General features: G+C 34.2%; 1 protein-coding gene across 1 annotated transcript; it reads left to right on the top strand.

The window, feature by feature from the left end:
- Positions 1 to 9,409: 9,409 nt before the first annotated feature.
- LOC125659813 (uncharacterized) lies at positions 9,410 to 21,750 on the top strand. The gene is made up of 2 exons (XM_048891598.2): positions 9,410 to 9,880; positions 17,881 to 21,750. Exon 2 carries the CDS (start codon positions 17,903 to 17,905, stop codon positions 19,862 to 19,864), a length of 1,962 nt encoding a protein of 653 aa, XP_048747555.1. The 5' UTR covers positions 9,410 to 9,880; positions 17,881 to 17,902; the 3' UTR covers positions 19,865 to 21,750.
- Positions 21,751 to 22,308: the final 558 nt, after the last annotated feature.

Below are 22,308 nucleotides of genomic sequence, written 5' to 3'. Positions count from 1 at the left end.
CATATATATGGTGTTTATGTCTCCCAACTGATTCGATACGCGAAAGCATATATGATCGTATGATCAATCTTAAACCGAGGCAGGCTACCGATAAACAAGTTAATGTTACAGGGTTTTCAACATTTTGTTGTTTAAAATAAGATTTTTTTATGAATTCAATGGTCGTTATAATGATCACATTTACAAATATTTACGCCTTTTTTTAATACACATTAGAGGGCTCGTGGGGCGTGTGACCGGTCAACAGGGGGTCCGTATTCCTTCTGGGTACGTGGTATCATCCCTGGTGTTTCCAGGGGGTCCGTGTTTGCCCTGTTCTCGATTTTGTATTATTTATAAGATTATGAGATGCATCACTGTTCGTTATCGTAACATTTTTCATTCACGTTAATGCTCAACATTTCATCCATGTAGTTTTCTTCAGTATAGAATATACATATTTACTGCATATGTAGGAATTTTCTGGATTTTCTAGGGAGGAGGGCTATTTTAAACATTCAGAAAATGTAGGTCAACTGCAGTATCTAAGTAAATCATTTACCTTAAAAATATGATGCATGTTAGTTTCGTCACTAAACTGAAGGTACTAGAAAATATTTAAATTTCCCCATCCGGAAAATGTAGGACAATTGCAGCATATGTAGTAAGTCTGATTGAATGTAGTCCTCCATACATCATGCATACACTTTTCATCATTGTAAACTCTACATTGTACCTGTCAGTTATTATAAATTGAACCTTCTTACAAAAATATGTCACTTATCCAGAAATGGTAGGCCACACAGAGCATCTGAAACAAGTTTGATACTTAAGCATCCTTACAGGGGTATAACCTTGATAAGTTTCTATATTCTATAACATATTTACTTTGGGTTAAACATGCTTTGAAGATTTAACCTGACCATCGATCCCGAAAATACAGATTAATTCCAGTATCTGTATCTTTATTGCACATCATAAAGCTTAGATTCTAAACCTTTAACTGTAGATGGAGTTTCAAAGCCAAGCATTTATATTCATTCAACCCTTTATGGGCCTCTTTGATACCCCAGGACCTAATTCGAAATTCCAGAACTTTATTGCATATCTAAAATATATGCCAAATCATATGCGAAAAGAATGTTTTCCTGCCTCTTAAAATGTAAGAAAAATTCCTATGGGAACACGTGTATCGGTTGTACAGTCGTGAATCTACACTACACAGGGATGCTTGCATACCACTTAGTCGAACGATACTCCTGGGGTTCTTGAGAGGAGCCTCAAAGAATTAATAAATATAATTGACTTCTTTTTTTTTTTTTGAAGACTTTTAAACACCCTATCCTATTTTCACTTTTAAAAAATTATTTATCCTTACAAAGGACATGGCCCTTCAATTGGAGAACTTGAATTAAGGAATGAATTTATCATTTTTCGTTGGATGGAGGTATACCACGAAGAAAAAACCAACAACGAAAAACTGCATCATTGCGCGTAGTACATGTATAGGCGTCATTACATTTCTTCGCATAATAATCGTCTATTTCTTTTTCAAGATGTTTATACCTTATATTCATTTCTGAGTATCATTTTGATACAAAACACATTCCGGAAATGTTTTTCTTGTACGAGTTGACCCAATCTTTTGTGTTATTTTGCTCATTGTATGTCACTAAACTCACCATTTTATATCCGAAAATGATTGAGGTTTTTTTTTTTACTTACCTCTACTTATTGGTAAAAACTATTAAGCATACTTAATCTTTCAACATGTAGTCAAGCACATCACTTACAGGTACTGATCAGATCAGTTGCGAACTGATTGTCCATTGATCTTTGGTAAATGTCGCAATTTGTTTTGTACGTTTAGCCAAGTTGTTTGGCATGCATGATACACCATTGGACACGCGTTAAAAATGTGTTTTTTATACAAATATGAGTTTTGGGAACCGTAATGGACAATCCCAAACCGTCCCGTAATATCCTAAATCGACTACAATACAGATTGGTGAATTACTTAGCACGCCAAGGCAAACATTATCGTTCTCGCTTCTTAATCCCATGAAACTTCATAATGTGTCATTAATTCCTATTTTTACTAGGTAAAGAAAAATATTGAAGTTGTCCAAATTGACCTGTAAACATTGAATGACAGTAAATTATCACTAGTTTGATTGATTGGACACCTAGTATTATATTCGTGCGCCTTCATTATCGCACCTGAACCCTGAAAAAGTCTCTACCCCATCACATGGCCATCTTTTGTGCAGATATAGATTTTTATACCAGCAGCTTCGTTTTCATTGTCTTGTAAAATATTGACACAACCATCCACCTCTCAAATAACCCGTAATTAGAGGTTTTGTATTATTTGAATACCTTTGAGATCAAGATGAGGCATAAAGCGTCAAATATGTCTACGTTTACCTGGTATGGTGAGAATGTGATGCAGCCATCGATCTCTAGTTTTTATAGAGTCATACATCATGTAAATGTCGCAACAACATTAATATTTTATAGTGAAGCGTTTGATGATCCGGGGATTTTTAGACCCCAGTTGGAAGTTCCCTCTCGTGCCAGTACTTATTACATGCTTGGTACTAGATGTGTTTACAGACAATACCAGTTTAGTCGAATTCCATGAATGTTTTTATGAGCCGATGACAACTTTAATACCTATCAGATAAAAAACCCATTTAATTTGCATGTAGGTAATATTTCAAGTACACTAATGATATCTGCTTTGAACGTCTGTATGTAATGTAAAAGTTCTGATTACGGTAACTGATACCAACATGCAATACGTACGTGCAATCAACATCACGTTGATCGTTTTTAAAGTTTCATGAATGAAAATGTTACAAAGGAAATATCTACAGTATCTATGTACAGATACGCTGTATTTACGTACAGATGCCCTGCAAGTCTGCGATGTTAATTCTGTTTGGGGGGTTTTCCAATTCGAGAATATTTCATTTATAGATGTTTACATCTCCAATGTTTTTGCCTTCGACATCTTTATCCACTGAAATGATAGTAATTTCTTTATGCGAACGATGTACGTATGAATCTAGATAAATATAACAGGACTACCATAACGGCTGGCAATTCCGACAAAAATGAAAGTAAAATGTAAATATAAAAAAATAAATTTCATTTTTGAAAACTCCTGAGGGTATGAACTACCACTCCTCACCCAGCATACTTTTCAGGAAGCGCTAACTGTAACGCGCATCATCAAGTATGCTAGTGTAAAGTGCCGTAAATGAGTTCATGTCCTCATGTATTTTCTCGACAAAAATTTATTTCTGAAGTGGACGTATCATCTGTTGGTGAAGTGGTTCCTTATGCCTACTCTAATGAGAGACGGAACCTTGATTTTTACAAGGTCTCATCCAAAAGACTCGTAACTCTCACTTCCGGTGAAAACTGCTAACAGTCTACACAGTCTACCTATTTCAAGCGTCTGAAGGACACCTGCTACAAACAAATCGAATTCCTCTGTTTTCAAATATATCTGTACAAAATGTGAATAAGTATGTAAAATATTTAGAAATAGCTATATTACAAACTGAATTAAGTCAAGTTGGTCAATGAGAATTTCTTGTCAGAGCTTTCTGCATACAGACACTCAGTAATCACTTGAACTCTTTTCACACATTCATTAAGCGATTGCTAGTAACATTGAAAAGGGCGTAGAATTATGTCTACATAGACTTATCAAAATTTACAACATGTTGAATTGCAAAAATAATCGGAGACACCGTACCACGGGATGTGTACATGCACGGTTAGAAATCCATGTGTATATGCATGTACGGTACATTGTACATTATCAACATATGATATGTCCCAATTGAATGTATTGATTTGACCACACTGTTCAGTATGATTAAATTCATTAACGAGTTTATGAAACGTCACGGCACTTGTGGAAAAGAAGACATTAGAATTAATGCCTGTTGCAGTTGCACGTGGAAATGTTTAATTATATGCAAAATCATATTTTACATAACATGCATCCGCTAGAACTCTAATCTTGCCATTGAAACGTTCACAAACTACTTGTCAGCCATAGTAAGGCACTTAGAAAAGTGAAAGTGGGATGTGAGAGCACCATACTTGTTGATATCCAAATGGCATTATTCTATCTATTATATCATCTAAAGCAATGTATATCTTTTATCAAAGCATGCAAAAGTAGGTACATTTGTCTTCTTTTTTCTGAGAGTTTCGTTGCTAGACCCACCAATATTATTTGTCCTATAGGATTTAAAATAAATAATTAATGTTTCTATACGAGTAGTTTACTATGAAAATCAATATGAATTCAGTATTACAACATTCCTCTAAATTCGCAGCACCTCATAAGATTTTCGGGCTTATCATAATGACACTTTATCCAGCAAGAAAAAAACACTTAAATTTTGTTAATTATTCAGATGCATTTTCTCCTGGGAAGCCTTTAACATCACAAAAATGTTCTGTGTTTTTCAAAGATTCATACCTTCACTTTACCTTAAGTATTCAATACAATTTCCAATGGCAAGTTCTAAGCCGTTTAACAATTCATAGAGCATTTAAAACATTTTCCGATGTTAGGTAATTTGTTTGATATAAAAGGTTTCATTTTCTGCCGAAAAGAAACCAAGAAAAATGTAATTGCATTGTATACAATTTTACAAGCTGCAATTTTCTCTATATTATTACTGAGTAGACACTGATTGGCATTCGCTACGTTAAACTATTTCTTTCTATGCACATACTGGACTTATGTCCAAAGCACGCGGTGCGCTCAACAAAGCCAATGTCTATATACACTATTAACTATAACTCGGATAACTGTATGACCGTGCATAGCCCTCTGGGGGAAATGAGTTAGGTGTATCAATATCCTGTTTCAATCCCATATTCACTTACAATTCAAAAACATCTTATGTAATACTGAGCGGAAGACAATTGATTTCACAAAAATACATCCAGTGACGTGTTTCATACCGATTTACATACTGATTTTGATTATGGATTACTCCACTTACCTGATCAAGGTATATATAGGACTCACAGTCGGTGTGACCGGTCAACAGAGGATGCCTACTCCTTCTATAGGGCATGATTCCACCTCTGGTATTTCCAGGGGTTCGTGTTTACTCTTCTTGAGATTGATCACTGTTCGTTATTTTCACTTTTTCATATGTACATGTCTATTTATGACGTCGTTATGGTAGGATTTTCTTAATATTACGCAAAATTTTAATCAAGTTTATTGATTTTTTCTGTTTTCGCAAGGAAAATCTCCTGTTGAATTTTGGTATTATTTGTTTGATGCGATCGCGCCTAAATCTTAAAGAATTTTCTGATTTTGACAAAAATCTGTATAAAATATTCTTATTTGATAATTTTCTTTGTATTGAGCACAATTTAGGTAAACTAATGATTTTTAAAGGTAATATAATCTGACCTCGTCATAGTGAAATATCTTGGGTAGTCTGGGTTACCAAGACGTTTTGTCGAGTTGCAAATTCTAAACGATGTGTGACCAAGGCAAGAAATGTGAACTGCGAGGTAAATCTTCGACATTTCAACCGAATCTCCAACAATGGACTTAGTTTGATCATTCGTGTCAAATAGTAGAGTAATGAAAAACATCGGAGACCAGGGTTGGCCTAACCATTGTGTAGGTTGATGAGCTGTTGGGTACGCCGTACTGCTTTACCGCACGGAGAGGGTATTCCTGGGCTGCGTAGGGGCGGAAATGGGTATCCAAATAAAGTGAAAATTACTGTACTTTATATATATATATATATATATATATATATATATATATATATATATATATATATATATAAAGCACTAAAATTGACCAACGACATTTTTATTGTTGGTAAGTTTTAGTGCTTATATCCTTTTTTATTTGACCTCGTATCTACTATTAGATCCGACACTTTGGATGTTGAGTGTTGTTGGATTATAGTGCTTTATGTATATATATATATATATATATATATATATATATATATATATATATATGGAAATTGTTGAAATTAAGATTTGAAATTTTGTGATTTTTGCCAAGTTATAACGTTTTTATTATGCTATTGAACAAAAATGTGCGTTTTTTTAAAATTTATATATACTTTTGTTTATTTATGTCTGACATCTTTAAAAAAGTAGCAACATATACATTTTCTTTGATTATCAATAAAATCAAACTATATGAAGTGGACATATATATATTATATAGTCTGTCTAATAAGAGTGCGGGTATGGAGTTGATACTTTGAGACGTCGTATTGCATCACACTCAGCAATCTTTCCACACGCAGACGAGAAGGTCCAATAATCTCAGCTCGACAAAGGATCCGTATCAATAACGTTTGTCACTTTAAAATATCAATTATCTTTTTACAAACTGGTATTCATTCATTAATTGGAAACCCATTTGAAAATAGAATATCCGAAACCTGTCGACGGACAGATTGATTGATTGTGTTAGATAGACTTAAACAGATACGGCTTTGAAAAATAAACAATTAAATATTGCATCTACAAATACATATGGAGTCGTTACATACAAGGTTTTGGAGCGGTTTGTTGTAATAGATAAAGTTCACTTTGGTAATTGTTGATCGTCTTTATGTGGGCATATTGATCACAAATGATGCCATTTTATAGCTTCGTTATATAAATGTATTTCCGACGCAGCATGCTATGAAAAATCAAAGATCAATTTTTATTCAATTTGTACCCCCCGAGGCAATATTTTGTTTGTATGAGCGATGCCGTTCACACGTCGCCGTGTGTATTTGCATAGCGTAGTGTAACGAAATTTCTTGGATTGAGGAATATGACATGCTTCTCCCTTATGGAGCATAATCTTTGAATAAAGCGTTGCGAGAAGTCACGAAAGGTTTTCTGATATATGTAAAACCGTTACCATGGAATCATGTACGCCCAAAATACGCTTAAGTCACATGCACATGGTCTTGTGTTTAGCTCGCCTGGAGTTTTGTGATAACTGTGAGTTATTATTGTCAATTAGTAGTTCGTCCATCATCGCTAGTTAAGATTTCAGTATTGTTTGGTTAAACAGCTGCAAGACATTTTTGCTTTGCACAAAAAGTCCTTTAGTGACTCGTAAGAAGAATTGTTACTGGTAGCTGGGGGATTTAGTGACTCGTAAAACAAAATTGTTACTGGTAACTGGGGGATTTAGTGACTCGTAAGAAGAATTGTTACTGATAACTTGGGGGATGAACAGGGCTAGTTTAATTACAGATTGGCTGAGACAAAATATACTTGTTTGGCCAAATAATATAACCATTCAGTACGGGGGGGGGGACCAAAACCTGAACAAGCGTTCCTCTAGAGGCCGGTCTTGAAGGTTTGTTCCTCGAGAGGACGGTCTTGAAGATCTGTTCCTCTAGAGGCCGGTCTTGAAGATATGCTCTCAATTTTCGTTTACCTATACTTATAAATGTCATGTCCGTATCAGGTTGTTCAATCAGACTGTTTGATTTTTTTCCTAGCCTTCAAATTCCTGGAGGAGAGCGAGTTCTCATGTTTTAGATATGCCCATACGTCTGGAATAAGAACGTGCGATCATCCCCGAAACCCACCCACTATTTTACCCCGATATGTATCATACCCATACGAAGGGGAATAAGAACATGTGATCACCCCCCTAAACCCACCCACCATTTGACCTCCGATATGCATCGTATGTAAGTTACTATAGCAGTATTTAACAAATTTTGTTCATTTTGAATTCGAACAAGCGAATGCGTGCAAACTCTTTCTTTGAGAATCCAATAAGCAACTTTCATTTTCTTTTACATCAATTTTACGAAAAATGTATTTCTGTTGCCACTTAATTTACAGAAATAACAGAATACTCGAATTTCCACTTTACAGAAAGTGTCCCTTAAAAGTAGCTATGAAGTTTGGTAATGAATTGAATAAGAATTCCTAATAAGAGCCGGCAGCGGACCTTTTATTTCATTACTCATTTCCTCTGGTAACATTTTCAGTCTGCCCGTGGGCCAACTAATCATCTTGAAAAAAAAAAATACTTAAACTTGGCATGTTCAGAGATAAAGCAAGAATTCTGGAGAAAAGTCAGTCGATCCATGGAAGTTCGACTAGCCATTACAATTGCTAATATCCCAGGTATTCCTCAGACCTACAAGTGTTGATATCCCAGGTCTTCCTCAGATGTAATTGAGGAACTTGTGTTAGATTTTACTTACTTCAAAATAAAAGCCACTGGGTTACTTTCGAGCCGACCTCGAGATGTCTTTTGTCAGAAATCTTACCGATTGGTATATTTATGGTACAGGCACCGTGAGGGATCATGCAATTTTTGTTGCTTTGTGTTTCAACCCACCCCCAACCCGCTGCCTGTAACCATACGATCATTGATTCATTCATTTATCCCCCTGGATTCACTCTGGAAAATGGAGTACGTCTCGCTTCATTAACTGAATCAAAATATGTAATAAATTCATCATGCACTCAGGCTGGTACGTTTTGTAACAATCAAGAAAATTTTGCTTTATTAAGATCTAAAGATGATAAAAACGCGAGATCAAATTCATTAGATTTTAATATTTGTTCTATAAGCACATTTAACATGATATTTTGTTTTGAAATCTTGAGAATGCAATCAATCCTTTACATCAAAGTCGACTTTATAAAATGATTTTTCATCAATCAAACTATCCCTAGATGACTGAAAAAGCTTCAGTTGATTCCATCCAACATCGGGTAATTCTATCCAAATACAAAGTAAAATATTTCACCAAGAATTGACCTTTTTTCTTACTTTTTCTAATCAATTTTTAATTTGAAAATCTACCCGACCATTTACATGAACCTATGGAATTACATAATATCATTATACTTTAGCAAATTATTCAGGAAGAAAATTTGCTTATTTTCGGAACAAATATGTTCACAAACCGTGAACAATCAAGGCGAATTTATGGTTCTCCTGAGCACATGTTTTCTGAGAAATTTATGCGACGTATTACTGAACTCTTTGAATTCAAAAATAAAAGAGAATTTTTGTGAAGATATTTTGATTTTCTTGCTGATAATTGATTAAATATTAATAATTTAGTCATAGAAGCAATTTGGTTTTTAAGAATTACAAATTAACATGTGCATATAATGTTCTTTTGCTCATAAATACCTATCGGAAAATACCCATGGATAATGTGTTTTAGTTTACACCCCATGCTTTAGCAGCAAGCGGATAATATGACATCATAAATATTTAATCGGCACATCTGCCACGGATAATCAGTTGGTACTAAGCACTTTCTAATATATATTACCATATTAGGTAACAAAAATATAAATAAACTGCCTGAGGCCTAGTACGTGAATGTAAAATTTAGACCTTCAAAAAATCTTAATTTAAAAATCAGTCAACCGTTAAAAATACATGTAATATGTATAAAGAGGCGTCTTTTGGTGATGTAATTGATTAGTGTCGATTGTTAAATATTAAACAATAAGCCACGAATTTTCACTAACACGTTATCGATCGACATATGTCCACCATCGGTCTCCCCCCAAAAAACCCACCTGACCACTAGAAATCGAACTCCGACAAAGCCGCACCGGAAAATGGAGTAATTAGGCGGACAATTCGATTATCGGAGATTCCTCCAATGGAGATATTCAGTCTATACAGTTAATATTAGGAGCGCGCATTGATAGCAGTGTTTAGTTAAGGTAGAGAGGAAAAGTGTTAAAAGCTTGCTGTCGGTACTTTATATAGCGAGTGATGTGATGTATGAATTTTATCTATACACTTTCAGACAGCGATACAGTTTTACAATATCTAGTATAGGAACTAAAGTTTTCATAAAGTGAACTATGCGCAGTCTTTAAGGTAAGTGATTCGTTTTAGTTTGAAAATTGTACTAAGAAATAATTTTCTATACCTATAGCCTTTCAGTGCTTCAGATTCAACATTTCAAAAGAAATAAAATAACATTGAGAACAAATTTTCTTACGAACAGAAGAATGACTTTTTCATTATTCCCCGTCTAATATGTCATTCCCTCTTGTGTTAATACCATCCTTCAATACACACCCACAGCTGTACTATAATTTGTTCAAATTTATATATAGTGTTGCTAGTGCTTTCTATTATATATATATATATATATATATATATATATATATATACTCAAAATTGGGGAGCCGTTACCGCGAGTGCGTGTTTGCGTGTGTGTATACATATCTGTATGCGTGTTTGTGAGTTTTAAATGGAGACGGTTGGTCACAATTGCAGTTCTGGTCAAGCTTCCCAACACAAAAGCAACAACCAACCACATATATCTATAATTGTTTGGAACAGATCATTTAACAAAGGTTTTGATTTGTTTGATATCAATAAAGATGAGAAAAGAAAATATACATTTACAAACAGTTGATATTCCTCCGCAATCTACATGCATTAGTATAATATTGATACTTGTATTTCAGTCTACCAACATTTGATAATCGCCTACGTTTAAATATATCAAGATGGATTGAATCGATACACAGATTGTGACATAAATTGTCTCACATTTCTTTTCATAGAACTCTCTTTTCAGGGAATCCAGATGTTTAAAACCTGTACAGAATATGTCCATGTATATAACGTATGGGTTTCCATGTCACAAACACTCCGTTTTTCTTAATTCAGTACAGCGCAAACGTTGCTGAAGAATATAATGCTCCCATATATTTCATTATTTGCTTACTTGCAAGATCCATAATTAAACTTAATGGCTAGCGGAAGTGAAGGTGATGCGAGATCTGCGAATCTACAACCGTTGATAATAATATACGTCCTGATTTCTCATTACGAGTGCTGACGTTGGGGTGTTATCCATCAGCTACTCACTGAAACCGATTGAACTATCGATGCCGATCATAATCCGAGAAGAGGGAATAAAATAATTATATGTTATCAATACGGTCTAAAACTGAATTTGAAAATTACACATTACTGTTTTGGTTGGTTCCATTGAGATTGAGGTGAAATATGGCATACCACTCAACGAGTTCCATCGCTTATTTTTTCTCTTGTGTAACATACAAAGTGGAATAAAGTCGAAATCAATTTCGATGCCTACAAGAGGGGATGTATTTTTATAATTAGTGATTTGTAATACCAGCAATCATTTCTAATACCCTTTTCTCGCAACCTAGTTTACAAGAAAAAAAGATTAAGTTCTTAGTGTATTTGGGTCCCAATATCAAAACAAAATTCTTATGCGTTTTCCCCCTTCTTATTAAACAAATATGCCTAAAATACGGCAAAGAACGTATGGCAAAACCTGACCGGGAAAAATGATTGCTTCCAAAACCAGGCCTCGTCTAGGTGGCGCTGAAAGTGTTGGATGCTCACGTGACTTTTTCAGAGGAAGATCGCTATCGTTAGAGTAAATATTTCTCCTGGGCATCTTGACATTTTGCTCCATTACAGCAAATTGCGTTTTATATTTGATGCTTTGGTCTAACTGTGCAGTTTCTCATCCTAAACACTATCTGAAACTAAGTCCTGCACTCCCCTTATTCATTGAAAATGACCAGAGGGGATCGGGTTCGATATTTGAATTATCTTCGACTCCATTCCGTGAAGTGTCTCAGTGGGTTTTAATTTTCATCTTCAGACTGTTTATCGCGCTTCTATAAGGCTTGGTTTTTATAAGAGCCATGCTTAGCCGGCATCTGTGATTTGTCATGTTGCATTAAAAACCCCAGGACTGCATGGGCCATCGCTCAGCTGAGCACCGCTGATTAAAGATGACCGAGATACATACAGGAGTTGAAGCTCACAGAACTGGCAAAGCAAACGTTAAAAAATCCCGAAACGACAAGAAACCCCAAATGGATTTTTATAAATACTTCTACAGCATGTGGAATCACTGTTTAAAAACTGGAATCATGTTTAACAATAAGTTTCCCGAATATTGGTTAATTGTTTAAATGGAGGTTGAAATGTCCTAACATATTTAATGATCACAGAATATCAAACAAATCTCTATAAAGTATATTGACAAAGCAAATTCTACACGCCCTAAACACACTGCATATTCGTGTATCATCATCCCCAGATATCATGTGAAGTTATGAATTCCTTGATTGCTAATTACCGAGATATTCCGATCAATATTAGCTGTTGCGGGTCCAGATGTAAAAGCCATACAATTCATTAATGTCCATTTATTCCATTCAAGTATTTGCATGCAATTGTGCCCTGCGGTAAGGATTTTCCAGTTTGATAATGTTCTAATTTTTATTTTATGTATGAACAAAAACCCTTCACATGATATGCCGACCTTTCTAAAGAAAGCGTTCATCAATGACACCCAGGATTAATTCAAACAATACGAAATATTCCATTGCAAAAAACCCACCCCGACATCATTTTCATACAATGTTTCCATTATTTTTACAAGACACCTACAAATCAAGGGGAAATAGAAAATATCAAAACAAATTGAGGTAAATGTACATCATTCACGGAAACTCGGATTGTCAGTCTATTTTAACTATACACTGTATATTTACATTTACTGCAGTCGTGCCTTTATTTCCGCAGATTTTCCCTCATGTTTGCGATGCAGATATGAACAATGTTCGTATGAATCTTGATAAATATAGTACGTATATTTTAACAATTGGTAATTCCGTGAGAAATGAAAGTAGAAAGTAAATATTAGAAATAAATTTCATTTTCATACATGGAGATATGAACTGTAATGCTTCACGCCAGAATACTTTTATTAACGCGCCTTCTGAAGTATGCCGGCGTGAAGCGTCACAGTTCATACCCTCCTGTATTTTTAAAACTGAAATTAATATCTTAAGTATATTTCTTTACAACAGTACACGCTATATATTCATGGTTGATTTCGTTGTGCTAACCATCACCTGTCAGCAAACTCGGGAAGGAAACGTCGGAAATTGTACGGATTATTTGACTGATGCCAGATATAATTGAAAAACTTAGATGGGATTTGAACCAGTAACACATTGTATGATAGTTTTTGCCAAAACCGACTTGGCATATTATCACTCACCAACCGATGACCTTAAAAAATAAAACAAAAGTGTTATTTGAAACCCTCATTTACAAGCTTCAGAACCAGAGATGACTCTCGTCTGACAGATAAAATAATGATTTTATTGGAAAATAAAAGATCTCTTTATATAGAATATAAATTTCCGAAAGTAATTGTTTAACATTCGTTTCAAATTTCTCAAGGATTTCTAAGTTAAATATTTCACATGAAAAACAATTTCTATTGAAGAAAGACAATTCCAAAATTATCCGAAAATGTTCTCAATCATTATTTATCTCGCGTTGATAAACTTCAGACATCTCTGGACCGAATCGAAATTGGAATGTTTCAAATTATTATCGGGCTTCCTTTATAGGCGTTTGCTATGAACTTGCATACAATATACCACTATTTAACAACAGTTTCTGAGCAATTTAGCAATAAATGGAAAGGTAGGGAGATGAAATCAACCGTGGGTATTTCAATAACTTTCAGACCAATTTGAGTTCCATTGTATTTTTAAAAATTCATGCGATGCTACTTTTTTAAAACATCGATTGGAGTTATAAGCCTAACATACTGTCATCCAATATTAAATCCAGTTTATATATCATGAATTTTTAACACCAATATCGAGTTTCAAACCTTGCGATGTATACCTCGCATGATTAATTACCTAACCATTCACGTGTTCTCATTCAAATGAAATATTTACATTTTTAGACCGATATTTTTTAAATACATACTGCTGTCAACCTGATATCACAAGATACAATTCCAAGAACTGTTCAATATGAGAGAGAGAGAGAGAGAGAGAGAGAGAGAGAGAGAGAGAGAAGTGGGTATTGTAATCTCGTCTCCGTAATATATTCCTCTGTGTATGACTTCTTCTGATACTTATCATTATCGCAAAATTAGAGACCTTGATATATTACACACCGATAAAAAAAACAACAACACAAAAGAGGAGAAATGCTTTGGGTGGTATTTGTATTTCATTTCCGTAATTCCTCACACTATTGATTCCATTACGCTACTTGGGCCGTGTTTGATACAAATTTAATAGGAAAGAAATTAATGCTTCAAGGGTGAATGATAATGAAATACACAGCTGTTCTGAAGGGGGAAAAGTTACCATGAACAAATCCCGAATCGTACTGGTATGATGTGAGTACTAGGTAGCAAGTCCAAACAAAGGTGTAGAACGAACATCTCTCATTCGGTAATTCTGTTGTATATATCTGTGTACAATGTTTAAAGGGTGGGATGCTTCTGAAACGGGAAAAATAACTAAAATTAAACTTCTAAATAGATTTTAAAATGATAATAATTTTTTCAGAAACAAAAAGTATCTGCTAGAAAAGTATGAAAGGTATATAGATTTATAAACATTATAAGAAAGTAACACTATTTATCACGGTGGAAATGCCCACAAAAATCCCCTGACTAGCGAAAACCATTACATCATTCCATAGATACGTGCAAGAGACGTGAACTTTATTTTGTTAAATTAGCGAGCAAACTTGTAATGAATTCAAGGAAAGTTAGTATCAGATTAGAGAGCAGTAGGAAACATTACAAATGTCTATTTGGGTTATCAAACATTATAAGTGTTTTCCCTATGAAATCTGATGATTATATTGGAGACAAATTTCTACAATAAAACTTTCTTCAAAGCTTTTGTGCACTTTTTATAAACTTCTCTAATACATTTCATCACTTGAAAAAGATGGTACATGTAGGTGCACATATACGAAATGTTTGCCAAAAAGTATATACTCCCAAAGAGTTGTCAGAAAACCGGACAAGTTAAAAATTTGAAATGAAAAATACAAGTACACTTATCATATTAAAACAAAGAGCCTCCCAGAATATTTTTTCAATAAGGTTCATATAAATACATGTGATGGAATTTCATTTAAAATTTGAAATTAAAAATCAAAGTACTGAAAGTACTCAAACTAGGTGACGAATGATACAAACTGTCACGAAGAATTGGTGCCTTGAAGGTGAAAAAGGAGGTAAACTACAGGAATTTAATACTTCAAAGTCTAAAGTTTGAAAATCCACAGTCATTAAAACAGCAATACAGCCTGGTTTAGTATTTAGCTTCACTGTTACATTCACGAGGAAACCAAATCCTTTTTGACTGAATTTCAAAACCATCAATCATATCATTAACCTCTTTATGAGCAATACAAACAAGTGAATTGGCTATACATTGTCTACCTCCGCTTCCTTCAGAAAAAAATCGGGTCCTTGGTGAGTGTTATATAGTTGCACATTTCTCTATTATCGAAATCATTTTATTTTCTTTTTTCGTGCAATCAAGTTTTCTTTTGACAAGCTTTAATCTTCGTTCTGAAAGTATCCTTTTAAAATCTGAAATATCATCTGAACGGTCATAGCAAAAAAGAAAACCATGGATAGAATTATTGCCGTATTTAGTTTCGGAAAAATATTCTGAAAACAGATTGCTTTTGAATTTAATTTGACTGTAGACATAAGGTGGGGTATTTGAAATCCTAGTGAATTGTTGCCAGGCGTGATATTGTTTTAAACAAAAACTGACTATAAGCAGTTAAAACAAATACTGCTCAAAATATTTCGAGAATTCATGTATCATTAATTTTGTATTCTTTATAAGGTTTACGAGATTGATCACTGTTCGTTATCTTCACTTCATCTCTTTAAAGTTTTGCACTCTTGCAAAACAAATAATTGTCATCTCTTGAATTCTTCATCCCTTAATTGCCAATTGTAGCTTGTGTCTATTCTTGCATTAATTGTTCATCAACTCTTGAATTATTCGGTTCTTGCAAATGATGTTAATGAATGTTTCATCTCTTGGATTTTTCAACTCTTGCAAATGGTGTGATGTTTCAGCGCTTGAATTCGTTCATATATTTAATCCACTTTTCTTTAATAATCAATACCTGTGTGCACCTCTCAAATATGATTTTTTGTAAAAATGTATCCTGGGCGTGTAGTAATGATTGTTTCTTATTTAAAAAAATACAATATGCAACATTACTTTTTCACTTTTACATTTTTTTCAATAATGTACAATTTCATGGCAGATATGCACACCACAAACTTTTTTTTACCAGCTCTACAACATTTGCTCCACTACCTAACATAATACCATAAATTATTACTACTTCCTAGTGGACTAGTATTTCCCCAGTAACCTTTGTTTCGGTATGCTTTTTAAAAATATGCTCTTATAAATTTTAAGTTAAAAGCAATTTGAGCACAACGTCCCTCTATACCATCGATCAGTAATAGATCAGAAATGTTTATATGCAACTGAAATAGTCTAGATCAATTGATATGAAAGCTATATGGACGTGACCTTCTTCAAATTGGTCAATACAACATTCTACAGACCATTCAAATGACCTCGATAGATATCCTGTCTAGCCTTGTTAGCAACAAAGTTCTACTAATGGAATAATCGAAAGAAAAGTTAAAATATCTTCGATAAATGACGATAACTTCAAAAATCTTCTTGAACTATCAGCAATTTATGGCGTGGGCTATGTTGCAAACACTACAGCGTTTTATGCACGAATATATATTCTAAACTGGATTTGGACCATTCAAAAACTTCCACCTGGGTGTCTACGCCATCCGACGCAGACAACAAAAGCGTATCAAAAAAGACAAAAAGGACATCTTAAACCAACAATAGTCTTACAGAGAGTGTGGGTTAAACTCCAAGGAACTCGAAAAAAAATTCTTGTACTAGCAACTAGATTAACTAAAATTTGGAAATCAAGTGTTTATCGAATGTTGATACCTTACCCGGTTTCTCTAACATCCTACACTATAAGAGCAAAGATAAGGATGAACTTTCCAATTAGACAAAGGGACTAGGCAGAAGGTTTTAATACAGCATACTATTCTCCGATAAAACATATATTGTATACAGGGAAATATTCACCCCCATTTTATTTTCGTTCCTTCTGCCTTCTTTGTCACTGAGCGAATTTAAAAGCGGGTGAAACTGTTTCCTCTCATATCTCTCTTTTAACACAACTCTGTCTGGGCGAATTTGAATTGGGCTGAAACTGTCTGAAAGTGTAGAAAGGCGAAAATAACACGGGGCGAAAATAAACCTGTATACAGAAGTAAATAATAAGATGTCCCTGGTATGCATCCATATATATATACCAGACATTCGCCGTGAAATGACAGATTTCTGAAGCCACTTGTGTCCACGTTGTGAATGCATGTATCATTTTGCCCCCAATTGACTAGAGGTCTTCCAGCGTTATCAGTCATCTTGAGAATATTCTTTTAAAAAGTTACATTTGGAATTTATTTTTTTAAATTTCAATGATGTCTACAATTCTATATCACTATGATAGATGTGATTATTCATACCCTTTCAAATGACATCAGTTTATGGATGATAAAGATGCAGAAAAAAATGATTGTATGTTTTCTGAAACAGCCTGGACGAATACCCAACGGTTTAATAAGAAAATACCCATACGTACGGACGAATACCCCCTACACGACATACATCTTATCTCTGATGTGATTCATTTAGAATTATATTTGTATTTATACATGTAATATGACTATTTTCTTTCTATTTCAAGAATTTTCTCAAACTTTGATATGAAAGTAGGTACTGTTATACAATAAACAGTATCGAGTTTTGCATCTTCTGATATGACAATAGGTTTGTTTTAAGAGATTTTTTAATGATTTAAACAATGTTTTATTCAGAGGAATGGGATTGGGGAACAGGGAATGTCTAAGTCAATCCTTCCCATATTTCTTTTTATGCTTACACGTTATCTCGTTTTTCTTCCAGACACTGACGGAATAAAGCAACAATGAGAAGAATCGTTGACCAGTGCTGTTCTATTCTAATTCTGTTTTGTCTTCCGTCTTCACTTTTGAGTATCCAAAATAGGAAACCAAACTGCACATTTCCGGATTTTTTAGAGAGAGACAAACTCTGGCGCAGTGCGACGGAATTTCACGACTGGGAAACAATGTATTTCAATGGAGATTACATCGATATTAGACAAAATGACCTACGCTTTGAAAAAAGATGTGAAGAGATCATAGACCGTGAAAAAGGAAAATATATAGTGGTTCATTTACCCAAACAAGGCGGAGTAAACGTAAGGCCTCTGTATTCGTGTATGCAGTTTCTTAAAAGGTCTGATTCTGTGGTTCAAATCAAAGAATCAAATCCTTCAGACTTTACTCTTTCAATGTGCCACGAACAAAACATGATTCTAAAAAATCGTCCCATTATCAAGTTTCCTATTGAGGACAACGCGTCTATAAAATGTCCCTTTTCTGGAGGATATAATTTGAAAATAACTTACAAAAATGAACTGAAGTGTGGATTTTCCGTCATTTCCCCTCGGTTGGAAAGTGAGTGTGAAGAGGGAGATGGCGTTACTTTGGATTTTCGGACAGCCGACTGTAAACTGGATGACGACCATGGTCTGAAAGATAACCTAAGATGTTTAGCATCGTGGACAGACAGAACGGCTGAACATAATTACACATTCGTTGTTTTAGCAAATGATCGAAGGTTTCCACAGTGTATGAGATTGGAAGGAAATTTGTCAGATTTGAAAAGAGCCACCTTATTTCGTGATGGTAAATGTGTCGTCAATGACAGAGACAGTTATTCGCAGACGATAGAGAAAGTAATCCTAGAATTCGAGAAAATGGTAGTTTCAAATCTCTGTGAAAACGAATTCGACTACTGTTCACAGGAGCCAGCCTGTTCTAAGTACAAAAAATATTGCCATAAGTCGTGTCGCGGCTGCCAACCAGAAACTAACGTATGCTCATTTCCCGAGGAATTGAAAGGCTCTTGGCATACCGATTTGAAATCCACTCCCAGCGTAATCAACATATCTACGTACAACTTGCATTTGCCTGGCGAAGGCAACTTCAAATGTGTTGGAAAAGCCAATTCTACCAAGGAAAACATATATAGACTAGCTCTGCTTCACATTTTCGAGAACGGCTGCTTTCCTAGAATGACATGTTTTGAGTACAAAAAGGCATCGAAAATGACATTAGAGTACAAATTTGGAAAAAGGGTTGAGTGGCCACTGTTTCCGCTTGATAAAATGATATCAGAAACATGCCAAAATAAGCAGTTAAGGAAACCGTTCTCTATAGCCGTGAATGGGGCTTCAATTTATACCACTAGTTGCCAACTTCCCAGTGATTTCGGTTTTAAATCTGGTCATATTTATCTTCGGGATTCCAAATCGCAAGATTATTGCATTGCTTATTATGAATATACTTTAACTAGAAGTGACAAATTCAATATGGTGGATATCAATACTACAGAACCCGTAAACAGGGAACATCTGTGCCTGTCATCTGAACAATTCCAAGATGGCAGTGTATTTGTGATCACGACATCGCTGTCCGACAGGTCATACAAATGTTGGGGATTCATGGGAAGTGGTCAGACGCGAAGAATCGTTCAACTTAGTCTCGAACATTGCAATAAAAACTCACTTAACTTGTTAATACACGGTCATCACATACCTGTTAACTCATTCATTGTGCTAGAAAAACCTAAAAATGTGTGTCCGTTTTATATTGATATTGCAACTGATCCCGGTCGCATTCCACTTCCGAATGCATCGGCTTCTCATTCCCCACCCCCATCACAGGAAACCACGCCACCAATTTACAGGACACCTCCTAATCCCGGATCCATTTCTGCGACTGTGAATCGCGGTTGTCCCAGAGTACATTTTTCTGCACTTCCTATTTTGCTGTCTTGTATTTTAGCATATACCTTTATTTGATTGTATATGAATATGTAGAACCTTGCTCAACTGCTGAAGACCAAAAGGCTTAAAGCTACAGTGTGGTGAAAATTAACCTGCGTTAAGTTGCAAGACTGTAACTCAGAACTAAACAGTAAACGACTGTGGTGACGTACAAAGAAGCTGAGGAAGTTCGGGCGTATTGAACTTCATCGTGTGCATGCAACGTTTAATTTAGAATACAAGGATTTAGTAATTACTCATATCTGCATTAGCATGGAATTTGAAATATTTGCCGTCAGGGTAAATGTTAGTTAATTGAGAGAAAAGAAAATTATGAGGCTATTTTTTTAATGTAAATTACAGTTTTTACATCTCAAAATAATGATAATGATACTTAAGGATCTTGCCGAGTTGTTGGGGCTTTACATCACTTCTTAATGGTTTACTTTAAATATAATACCTTAAAGGGTATTTTGAAATAAATAAATTCCTTGAAAAGTTAAAGCTCGATGGTTTGATGGATGTAGTAGAATATGTCTGTGTGGAGTTTGGAACTTCACTCTTTGGCTATGGTGCTTTAGTATGCAATGACTATCTATGAACTCGAGATTATTATTGTGTATTTCTGATATTCATGATCATTTTCACAGATTTGATTTTTATAATGATTGACTGATACAAACGAATATTGTATCTTAGAAAAATGGGCGTATCAGCTGGATGTAGGCATAAAATCTTATCTATCATAATTCATTTGTTTTTTATTTAAACAAAAATGATTTTAAGTGTTTTTAAATATAATACTGCACATGCGCAAATACTGCACATGCGCAAAAATACCGTATGGCTATTCTATAAAGGAGGTTAGTGTAAACGTAAGAAATGTACATGTATAGTAGGAAATACATAACACTGTACATATCTTAATATATTATTTTATATTATATTATTTTAATTACTATGTTATGACTTTCGCGTATTTCATTTATTTAATTGTTCATATCAGTGATACTATGCTTTTATTTCTACAAAGTAGTGCTACAATAGAAATGTGTGTTTGTATGTGAGTGTGTTGTGTGTGTGTGTGTGTGTGTGTTCTGAATGAATATGATTTACATACGTAACTTGTAAGTGGTAATACTTTCAAAGTATTATTTTCATTCACAATGTATATTGACTTAATTTAATGTATATGCACTTACTTTGTCCAACTTGTTACATTGTTGCATTTTACTATATTGAAGCAGAGTAAGGTTTCATCTTTCTATCGATGTTGAACTTTTTAAATACTTGATGTGATATGCATGTGTCAAACTTTCTGTGTTTTGTTTTAAGTAATGTAGAATATGATTCTGCTTTTGATATATCACCTTTAAATATATTAATTTTATCTAATTATATGAAACTTATATATTGTTGTAGGTTTAGAATGTTATATATAGACAATGCTTTATTTCCAAATATTTTAGTTTACATTAAATTTTAAAACTTGGAGATAAGGAAGAACAGTGTTTTAGAAAATCACGGGATTTGAACTATTTCTGATGTAAGAGTAATTGTTTCATATTCGTTACTCTACTTTCACCTTCATTTTTCATAATCACTTTTATTTACAAACTTAATTATGTTTTTTTTAAAAATAAGAACAACAAAAATATACTGTAGAAAATTTTGCTTTTTATACAAAAATCCTTTTGATTTTGCAATGTAAATTCTTAAAAATGATTTTACTGTTGGACACACTTAGTAATTATTCATTGCATGTCAAGCAGATTTGAATTCGAGGAAAAACATCATATATTCCAGATATTTTTTTTCATCACCTGAAATTTACAAATGAATGTAACTCTTGTACATGTAACCTTCAAACACGTTTGGAGTAATGTTTTCAAAGATTGAAATACATGCTTAGATAAGAACGATTTGGGATTTTATATTTACAGTCACAGCACAAAAACATATAGTGAACTAATATTTATATGCTAGTTGTTTGTTTTACGTCCCGTTGAGAATTTTTCACTCGTATTGAGACATCACATGGGAGCTCCAGGTGAAGGATCGCACATTTATACCTATGAATGACACTCAGGTCCGTACCAGTGAGGGTTCTTTATCGTTCCCACACCTGCCGTGACACGTGACTCGGATTTTAAGATATTGTCCGAAAGAACTGAGACACTCATTTCGAAATATCAAGCGTTTGGCGAAGGGACATTTATGGAGCGCCAAATTAACATAAACTCAAATAATTGAAGATATCTTCAATTATTTGAAGATATCATCAATTCATTTGATGCGCGCAACAAATTAATTAAAGATCTCTTCAAATAATTAATGATATCTTCAATTCTGAATTATTGCGCGCATTAATTGAATTGATGATATAATTAATTCTTCAGCTGAATTGATGCGCGCTTTCATTGAATTAATGATCTCTTCAAATGAATTAATGATATCAACAATTGAATTGATGCGCGCTA

This window comes from Ostrea edulis, chromosome 1, assembly GCF_947568905.1.
Source record: "Ostrea edulis chromosome 1, xbOstEdul1.1, whole genome shotgun sequence".
Classification (NCBI taxonomy): domain Eukaryota; kingdom Metazoa; phylum Mollusca; class Bivalvia; order Ostreida; family Ostreidae; genus Ostrea; species Ostrea edulis.
The sequence above is the reverse complement of the archived record's forward strand: the minus strand, read 5'-3'. Positions and strand labels throughout refer to the sequence as shown.

Excerpts from the sequence above, each read along its gene's own strand:
- LOC125659813 (XM_048891598.2), top strand. The coding sequence starts at position 17,903 with ATGAGAAGAATCGTTGACCAGTGCTGTTCTATTCTAATTCTGTTTTGT.